Here is a 10,653-nt window from a genome sequence, read left to right on the forward strand (position 1 = left end):
TTGTCTCCATGAGGGGCGATTTCATTCAAACTCCTGTATAGATGGGCGAGCATGAATTCTCCAAGATTGCATTTTCGGCCCTCAGCAAGGGCGGAAGCTAAGGTGAAACAATCTGTGGTAACTCTGAAGGAAGAGGTGCAAAGGACGAATTTTGCTATGAAGAATGCCAAGAAGGCGATGTGTTCTCGGGTATCCGGCTTGTAATGTTCTTCGCCCATAAAAAGCTTGACGAAGGGACCATAGCTTCTCTGAGCCTTCGTTAGTTTGAACTGGGGGACTTCGGCGTCCAGGTTGGGCGAAACGCGTTCGCCAGTGATGGGGATATTTAGCATGACCGCCATATCAAGCAGAGTAATTGTCATCATGCCGAATTTGAAGCAGAAGCAGTGGACGGCAGTAGACCAGAAAAGTGAGGAGCCCATGATGTAGTGTTTGGCGATAGGCCTGCTCGCCTTGCAGAGACTAATCATGTCATAGATGCCGACGTCCTTCCATAATTGGCCGAAATGGGGTTTCAATCTATTTACCCAATCTTGGTACCCTTTGTGTTCGGTCGGCCAGTTTCTGAACATTGTGTTGACCCAAACGGAGGACTGATGAGGTAATGAAAAGCGTGGTGGGACTTCTTCATGAAATGGAGTTGCTATGTCGCAGAGATGACTGGGCGAGACAATGATTGGACCGACACATTCTTTGTCGTCGTTGGTTTTTACTATTACCTGAAGATCGGTATTTGGAGCAGCAGCGTGAATTTCGTTCATCTTATCGGTCACTTGAGCGGCGATAGCATCATTAGGAGCAGCCATGATAACTGAAGAAAAAAGAGAGCCCTCAGTTAGGCGAACGGTTAAAAGAGGCGAATCAAAGACAGAAGAAGCTAGGGCGAAAACTTACCAGAAGAGACTTGGTGAATTACTCGAGGTTGCTGAGGAGAGAGAAAGCTTGATAAATGCAGAGAGAGTAGGTAAGTGATGAAATGAAATGGTATTTTTGTTAAAAGGCCAAATCAGAGGAAGCCGAAGGGTCGTGGGACCAAAACGTGGCATCGTGGAGAACAGCTGGAGATGACGTGGCTTAAAGGGGGTACCGAAAGGTTTATAGATGCGCACCCCTTTAAATTTTTTTCGAACGAATTGGGCCTCAGGGATGGGCCTGGAAGTGTCAAAGGAAGGAGTAAGTGAAGAACAAGCCCAAAAATAAATGTTTCAAGCTTGTTGGGGGCATTGTTTACACCGGACCAAATAATTATTGGATAGGAGCTTCATGTGGGCTTACAAGGGATTCGGGCCCAACGAAAAGTCTTTTATTTATTGCTTTTTCTGTTTTATAGGAATTTGTAACTCATTAGGAGTATTTTATCTTTTAGAATTTTAGTCCTAGTTGAATTAGGAGTCTTAGTTATGAGGAGCTATAAATAGCTCAGAGCTTCATTATTTTTGTATCAACAAATCAATCAATCAAAAACCAAGCCCAGTGCTTTTTATCCCGCAATCTCCGGATTGTTTTAATTTAGGAGTAGTTTTCGGTATTAATCTCGCCTGAGTCCGTGACTCCCAGATTATTATCTTTTAGATCACGTGGTTAAGTGTCTTTAACCAAACAAGCCCTGTGAATATCTGCATAGGTTCGTTAAAGTATCAAACCTCAAACCGATCCCGATTATAAATTCAAAGATTCGAGTCCGGAATATTTCCAGGCGAACAATAACATTACTCAAAAAAAAAAACACATACATTGCATTATGAAAGGATGCTACTAAGATGTGCCTTTCAAGAGTGATTCTTTGAATATCTCACGTAAGCCACTGATTTTATTTATAAGTTAGAGAACAATGATTCAATTTTCCGTATCTTGCAATGTATAATATTGAATAAATTTTTTGAACAAAAATCGACCGTTGCTTAATTCCTAATATAGATTCCTAGTATAGATGAGGATATAAGACTTTGTACTCCTTTTGAATTCATAGCATAGTACATGACATGAAGCATGTTTGGCTTTCCAGGGCAGATCTGATCAGGTAAAGCGGCCAGCAATATCCCAGAACACTTGCCAGGCTCGAGCATGAAAGTTAAATTTCCAATGCATTATGCAGCGAAAACTCATCCTGCCTAAGCAATCTGAAGGGATCTTAGGCCAATGAAGATCCCTTTGAATTACTTACTGCTAGGAGCTGATCAAACGGTTGAAATGAATAGAGCGGCTGTGAGAGTTGCTGTAAGCTGTTAGATTTTATCAACAAATCTAACAGCAACAACAATTGGCTTAAACTAAATGATGCTATCCTTTTCTCTGAAATCACTCGGAAACAAGATAATCAACGGCCAAATAATAGCTTCCAACAATTGTAAATGATGCTAGCCCACAACGAGCCATTCGCAACCAGATACCACGGAACAAGAGATCTCTATCTGCTGGGTGAATCCCTACAAGTCTCTCGAAACTTTTCCCCGGTCTATTCCATTTTAAGAGCTTCCTCTCCATTGAAATATACTGCAGCAAAACAACATGGTCATCTGTAAGCAACAAAACAGAGCTAAAAAATGAAAAAGGTAACTAAATAAATAATTTAACTTCCTCAAAATTTAAACAAGCTCATAAGAAGTTTGTTCACTCATACATCTTATGATAAGAAACAAAAGCTATACAAGATTTTTGAAATCCTAGCTTTAAAATATCACTTGTACCAGGACTCCAGGAGTATGAAGATAAATAGATTCTCTTTCAAATCTGTTACTGCGAAGTTTAGAGTTCCATATGAGACAATATCGCCTCGAAAAGCATAAAATACCCTCTAGCGCATCTGTATCACAGCATAATAAGTGCCTATGGTTCTAGCATGCAGAAGGGTTATACTCTTGATGCCATATCTTAGCTCTATATGGAACTTCAGATTGACTTCACCTCCTCGAGAAAAACGACTAACTGTTCGATGGATAGTTTGACCACCATAGCGATTAAGTAAATCATGTTAACATGCAAACTTTGACCAGAATACCACTTTGAAATTCACATGGAGTAAAAGAAAAGAGGACACTTGTACGTACTGAAAGATACAACTCAGCAAGCATCTGTTAGATCGTGCAACTATCCCAGTTGGTCTTTTCTAATAACTAAAAAAGCTCAAGTATTAGGTTATGGAATGGACTGATTGTACAGTCTTAAATCTTTCCTTTGGTCATTAAGTTACAGATGTGAGATTCAATGGATGTCAGCTGCATAAATTCGTATTTCGCTTAAGTGGAAGGCAGAAACTGCTGGACAGGGAATATAGGGACAGTGCAAGACACCATGAGCAGCAATCTATGTGAAACTCAAATGCTAACAGGACCGCCTCTAGAGTGTCTATGAATCGAATAAGAATAAACCACATTTTCAGGGAAGATAGCAAGGAAAAGGTACACCAATTTAGAGCATTGAGACCTATTCCATGAGTTGCAGAAACCTACATTATATATTTGGTTACTTACTGCAAGACTTATATAAAGGTCTCATTCACAAAATTTGAGAGATCCAATTTGTTCCTTGAGATACCTTCATATGCTAATTGATTAAAAACAAATTAGGAGAACCGTCACAAAAATCAGCTAGTAGCCCCATTTAACAAGAAACAGTATGCTGACTAGCGTACTAGAATCCAGCTTGTGCACATGATAGGTGTTGTATTAATATGATTCTCTATGATTTCCTATATTCAAAGTTTATATCGAGTGTTTGTATTTATACCAATCAGTAAAGTGCACAAGCACTACGAAATCATGTTTTATAACTAAGGTTAGAGCAAACCATTGGCAACAAGAATCATACCTTTGGCAGCACCGTACACTGTGATCGACTTTTAGCAGTGTCAAGGCCATGAGATGCAGCAGCACCAACAGAACCAGAAAATCCAGCTGCAAGACTAACAGCTAAAGGAGAGAGAGGCCCAACTTCTTCATCGGTCCTGATTAATAGCTACTAAATATGAGAAAAGGAAATATTCTGACATTATCTGCAATCAAACTGCAATATTCATTTCTAACTTGCCATATGGACTTGATAATTCTTGAAAAGACACAGGTGAACAGGTAATAGTAGTTCAAAATGCGTGGCCCCTATCTCACCAGATTGTAGGTGATTATAACCCCAATACAACTGTAAAAAAATGTTTGACACAAGCATGTTCCTTAAGGTTCGTAAACTAAGACAAAATGGGTGCCATAACATATTAAATGTCATTAATGGTCGGATGAAGCTATTTATTATTTTAACAGAATATTGTTATTTAAATATTTTAGAGCATCTTTATTACCTTAAATAGCTATGACCAGCTCATCTACAAACTATTGATGCAGTGAAAATAAGATTTTAAATAACCAATCAATGATGTTGGCAGTAACCACACCACCAATGCATATTAATCCATTCATGTCCTATGCTTGATTCTATATGGTAACCACTCCCGTAAATTCCTAATTTTGCGAAAGAGAGATGTGGTCGATCAACAAAAAAAACTTAGAGTTGGTGCAACACTGCACAAGCAAAATTTAATATCAAAGCTGCATGCAGTTCTACATCACTATTTGATAGAGTTAGCTACTTAAGTCTCGCCACTTTCCTTTCTCCATGCATATTTGGAGCGTTGAGGGGTAGACATGTGAAAGAAATGAGTGGATTTCATAGACTTGTAACTTTATAACAAATACAATAACCACATAATAACAATTCCGTAGACAGATAACTAAGGGAAACATTTCCAAACCTGGGTATAGGATCCATCCCTACTGCCTTCCAGTCAAGCATTGCTCGGTGCAGGAATTGCCAGCTAGAAAAGAATACCCCAGCATAAACTGAATCTCGTACGATTCCTGACCGGAGTCCTTTCCATAAAGCACCCCACCCTTCCAAGGAGATGATGCTTGACGGTTTCTGAACATCAGAGACTGATGGTGCCTTCCCAGACCCAGTCATCATCCAAGGATACCCTTGCAAAGCACCAACCAAGTTTGGGTGTTTAGCAGATAGGGTGGACAAAAGGGCAGAAGAATTGTTCAGCGCCATCTTATCTGGGATATATCCAGGCAGCAATTTATCAATGAGAGGTACGACATCTTTATTTCCAGCAATAAAGGTAGACCTTGGACTGCGTAATGCAGAGGTAACCTGTGCACGAATTTTAATAAGTTCAAACGGAGAGCTAATGACCGACTCTATTACTCCAGCTGCCATTCCTGCCATCAGGGCCTCCGAAACGTGCACATAACTATCTTCACGTCCATCTACCAGAAAAGTAATTTAAACCACCCACAATGAGTTTAACTTGGAAATTCCACATAGTAGCAAAAATTCAATTGCAAAGACATAGTAACATACAAAGTTGTTTGTGTAAATAACAATATTGAAACAAAAAGAGAACGGGGATGCTGAGGTACACAGAATAACAACTTCAGTTGTTCCACATAGTCACAATCTACTTGGAAAGAGAGGAAGCAGTCGAGAAATATGCAAACTTGAAAAGTATCTTATCACTTTTAAAAAATTAGTCATATGGTCCTTGAAGACATTTTTATGACGGGGATGATGGGGATATAACATGCCTTCACCTCAAAGCAGGCCCTGCATAGATGTTGTGAAGTTGCAATTTTAGCAGCAGACTGTTGCATTTATCACGTTTCCAATGGATCTATAGTTACATTGTGCTTGAACTCATCTACTACCAAACCAAGGAAAACTCACCGGCAGGAAAACGTTTTAATGGAAAATAAAGTGATTCGACAAGAATAATACCTTTATAGAAAGCTGTCAAAATTTCAAAAATTCCAAATCGCGCTCCTAACCCAAGTATTCTTCCAGATGTCAACCAACCAAAGCCATTAAACAAGCCTGCAAATTACATTCATGAGCAGATATATTTACGATGATAGTCACCTAAGACAAGGATTCAGACACAATAATTCATAGAACATCACGGGCTAATGGAACTGGGAAATGCATAGTGCAACTGCTTGACTGAAACAATTTAGAGTTCTCAAGTTCAGCAATTCCTTAGAACCATAAGTTTGTTCAATATGGGAATTTACTCATCTGAGTTGTATTTTTTTGTTTGAATTATTATTATTTCCTTCCTTTATTTTTAATCTCATTTTGTGATTCCTTAAGTCCCTCAGATTTGCTCCAGTATAATCCAACTCATTTTTTCATTAAACGAAGGGAAATTTCAAATTGAAGTGATCATAATATTGAATCATCAGAAACACTTTGACATGATAGAGTTACCTCGACATCAATTTTTTAGTTCCAATCCATCATTGTTTTATGAATTCTTCAGATTTCTGTACCATAAAGTATTTGAGGCAACATTATAGTAAAACCCAGGAATAGAGTTTAAACTTGAAACTATAATAAAATTAACCTCCTTCCCACATTTACTTCCTGTATAGCGCCACTACCAAATCTATCTTCACCACACGCTATCCAAAATGTATATAACAATGACCACTACTAGAATAAATGAGTATTTATCAACATGAAAGATCTGAATGATCCCCAGAAACCCATTTGTTATTGATAATAAGCAGTCGTCATTTCGCTTATGCAATCAGGTGAATCAAATATATGTCTATATAAGTCAACAAGCTTTTCGCTTCATGTATGTGCTACATTACAGCATTTCAAGTCAAGCTTAACTTCTTGTTTAGAAGTAAGTATTCACTAAACAACATTCATTTCTTGCATTCACATTCATCTCCATGGTGCATATGTTCCAAATTTTCAAAGAAATATGAAAACTTAACATTTTATTCACTCCATCTAAAACCAAGCAAAAACTACCATAAAAAAATATCAGAAACTTGAGAAGTAACAGAGAAGAAGATAAACCTGAATACCCAGATAATGAAATAACTCTATTCAAAACCTGATGCAAATTCAATGGTTTATTTGAATTGGAACCAACCTGTCATCAAAATCAAACAAATTAAATAAAAAAAAATTCAAATTTTGATGTCTTGCATAATTATCAAGAAATTCGGGTACTTTTTAGAACTCACGACCTTGACAGAATTCTACTGCACAGCGTTTATACCATTTGAGTTACAGCTCCAATTCGAGTACTTTAATTTAAAAAAAATGAAAAGAAATTAGAAAAAAACCTGGACAAGAACTTTAAGGGTATCAAGTGGATAAGTGAGGGCAGAGCCAAATGTAACTGAACCAGCAGCAGCAATGGCATGTGTAGCAAATAATTTGTTGTTCTTCAATAAGTCTTCCATTTTTGTTTGCTCTGAAAATTCAATATGTTTTGGTTAGCATAGAAACTAAAGAGATTGAAAAAAAATGTTAATTTCATTCAAAATGTCATGAATGAGTTGTTGTTGTTGTGCCTGCTACATGTTCGATAAAATGGCAAGCTGAGAGGCATTCACTTTTTTTTTAAAGGTTAATGTTATAAAAACTCACAAACTTTACATGTTTTTTCATTTTAATCACGCAGTTTAAATTTTCTCAATTTCATGCATGAACTACCATTTTTTCTCAAATTCATGCACGGTGCTGAGGTGTTACGGCTCCATTGGTATAATTTGCTGAGGTGGAGGTCATTTTACACCAATAAATGAGTGTCACTTCAGCACCGTGCATGAATTTGAGAAAAAGTGGTAGTTCGTGCATGAAAATGAGAAAATTTAAACTACGTGATTAAAATGAAAAAACGTGTAAAGTTCGTGAATTTTTTTAACGTTAATCCTTTTTTAAAAATGCGACGTCGAGAACATATAATTAGCAAAATCAAAATTTTAGAAATTACCATTTATTTTTTTAGTTTATATTTTTTCTTTTTTGAGAAATAAGAATGTTTTTTATAAATCAGACAATAGAGTTTACAAATTCATTAACCGGATAAGGTATTTCACCGGTGAATAAACAATCTCGCCCAAAGAACAAACCCCATTTGACGAGGAAATGAGCGACTTGATTACAAACTCTACTAACATGCTGCAAGCAAAAAGAGTGATCACCAACAATAGCTAAACCATCTCTAATAATGGCCTGGACTGGATTAATGGCACCTTCAGGATGAAGAAACCTGCTGATGACGCTTGTTGACTTTGATTCCACGATCATCACAGAAGCAGATATGGCGGCTGGTAACTGCAGTCCAAAATAGATGGCAAGCGCTTTTGCTGATTCAACGTCTACCACACCATGAACTACAACCACCCCACTACTAACAACTGAACCTGCTTTGTCTCGGATAACAGCGCTAACCACAGACAGGTTTTTGGCGACTTGAATTGAGACATCAGTATTCAATTTCAGAACATTCAGTGGAGGAGCTTGCCAACACTTAGTAGAAACCTTGACCATGCCTTTTCTCACGCCTCTCACTACTATGAATCATGCCCGGGATACATCTCAAAATCAATGGCGCTGGAAGTCTTCTATTCTCAAAAACGATATTATTGTGATCGTTCCATATAGCCCAAAGACTAAAGATAAAATATTGATTCATCAGCTTTTAGAGAAGAAAAAGTTAACTCCAACCATTCTATCAAAGAACCACACCGAAAACTGTCAACTCTCAAATTCAACAGGGAGAATAACCACAATCCACGAACCTCTTGACAATCTTTAAGAGCATGTAAATCAGATTCATCATTTAAACCACAAATGGGGAAGCTAACAGACAAAGGCACTATTTTCCTTAATAAGTTAATGTTGCACGGAAGCATTTTGTGACATATACGCCACAAAAAATGTCTCAGCGGGACCTAGCAACTCCAGATCTTCTTCCATATAATACTGCCATCTCCTTCGCCCGACGAGCTTGCATTATCCCTGCTCTGAATATTACATGCTTGGTAATTGCCAGTCTTTACAGTGTAGACACCATTCTTTGTTAACTTCACTTGGAAAAAAGGTTTGCATCAGTTTGGTTCTATCCCAAGTTGCAGTAACCTGATTAATAAAGCAACTGACATTATAATCCTCCAGCATATTTGGCTGACCAACGGATTTCATGATATTCGTCGTAGTAATTCAATTCTCCTTCATGGCATTCACAAACATACCATTCCCTATCCTTCAAGCCAACCCCGATTCAAGGAGTTGCTTTCCTTCCATAATGCTCTGCCACACATAGCTAGATCCCCTTCTCAAATTGACATCACGAAAATCAGAATGAGGGTGGTACTTAGCCTTGAAAATCTGAGCACATAGAGAATTTGGATTCTAAACCAAGAGCGACGCTAGTTTTGCTAACATGGCTTGATTAAAAGCTCTCAAATTCCTGAACCTGAGACCCCCATTCCTCTTAGAGTTACATATAGAGTTCCAGTTGAACCAAGGAATCTTCTTCTTATCCTCTGAACCACTCCACCAAAATCTCAAAATGATGCCTTGCATGTCTGCACAAAAGGAAACTAGAAGAGCAAAACAGCTCATGATATACGTTGGAATAGATTGCGCTATAGATTTGTTTAGCACTTCTCGTCCTGCACGAGACATAAATTTTTCTTTCCAACCCAAAACCCGCTTATGCAACCGATCTCTGAGAAAAGCAAAGTTGGGTTTCTTCGAACGACCAATCACTATGGGCATACCTACTTAATGAAGTGATCGACCTCCCGAATACCCAAAATATTCAGGATCTCCTGACGCACAACCAACAGAGTTTTGGAGCTGAACACCATCTCTGACTTATCAAAATTAGCAACTTGACCCGAGGCACGCTCAAAGTAGTCAATAATCTGCTTGATAGACCGCCACTCTTGTGTTGTAGCTTTTGCAAAGAGAACATTGTCATCGGTAAAAAGAAGATGGTTAACTCTCGGAGCTCCTCTGCAGATACGACTTCAGAAATAGAGCCTCGCTGACTGTCCTGTCTAAGCATTGCCGAAAACCCCTCAAATACTAACAGAAATAAGTATGGGGATAGCGGATCCCCTTGTCGCAATCCTCGTTAGGGCTCAATAAAACCACAAGGAACTCCATTGATCATAACCGAAAAGGGAACTGAAGTGACGCACCCCATAATTAGCTTAATAAACGAAGTAGGGAAGCCCATTTTGATCATAGAATTCTCAAGAAGATACCACTCAACTTTGTCGTAAGCTTTGCTCATGTCAAGCTTCAACGCTAGCGACCCATTCTTGCCTTGTGGTTTTTTTGCCATCGAGTGAAATATCTCAAAAACGATAAGGGCATTATCAGTTATCAATCTCCCGGGAACAAAAGCACTCCGAGACTTGTTTATCACGCTTGGCATGATAGCCTTCAAACGATTGGCAATCACTTTTGCGATCAAATTATAAATAACGTTACATAAGTTGATTGGTCGTAGATCTTTCATAGACTCCGGAGCACACTTCTTCGGAATCATAGTAATATACGTGTGGTTCATCTGAGGTGGCATATCTCCAGTCCGAAGGTAGGACAACACACACTGTATCACATCAGAACCCACAATGTCCCAATAAGAATTATAAAAGATCGCAAGCATACTGTTAGGACCCGACGCCTTTGTCGGACCCATTTGCTTAAGCGTTGTCTTAATCTCCTCAACACAATAAGGGCGGATAAGAGACTCTATCAGATCGAAGGAAAGAACATAATCGATGCTATTCGTAACCTCATCTTGATTAGTAGGCCCAGACGTAGTGAAGATTGTTTTATAAT

The 10,653-nt window shown here is 38.4% G+C and overlaps 2 protein-coding genes across 2 annotated transcripts; both read right to left on the bottom strand.

Annotated features, from left to right (window-relative positions):
• Window positions 1-1,763: 1,763 nt before the first annotated feature.
• Window positions 1,764-7,440, bottom strand: LOC126674105 (uncharacterized). Its single transcript, XM_050368482.2, has 7 exons — window positions 7,362-7,440; window positions 7,131-7,261; window positions 6,859-6,934; window positions 5,767-5,862; window positions 4,742-5,258; window positions 3,808-3,943; window positions 1,764-2,493 (listed from the first exon to the last, which is right to left on the bottom strand). The coding sequence occupies exons 2-7, from the start codon at window positions 7,248-7,250 to the stop codon at window positions 2,299-2,301; spliced, it is 1,140 nt and encodes a 379-aa protein (XP_050224439.1). The 5' UTR covers window positions 7,251-7,261; window positions 7,362-7,440; the 3' UTR covers window positions 1,764-2,298.
• Window positions 7,441-9,207: 1,767 nt separating this feature from the next.
• On the bottom strand, window positions 9,208-9,576 carry LOC130015267 (uncharacterized mitochondrial protein AtMg00310-like). The gene has a single exon (XM_056105049.1). It carries the CDS (start codon window positions 9,574-9,576, stop codon window positions 9,208-9,210), a length of 369 nt encoding a protein of 122 aa, XP_055961024.1.
• Window positions 9,577-10,653: the final 1,077 nt, after the last annotated feature.

This window comes from Mercurialis annua, linkage group LG3, assembly GCF_937616625.2.
Source record: "Mercurialis annua linkage group LG3, ddMerAnnu1.2, whole genome shotgun sequence".
In the NCBI taxonomy this organism is placed as follows: domain Eukaryota; kingdom Viridiplantae; phylum Streptophyta; class Magnoliopsida; order Malpighiales; family Euphorbiaceae; genus Mercurialis; species Mercurialis annua.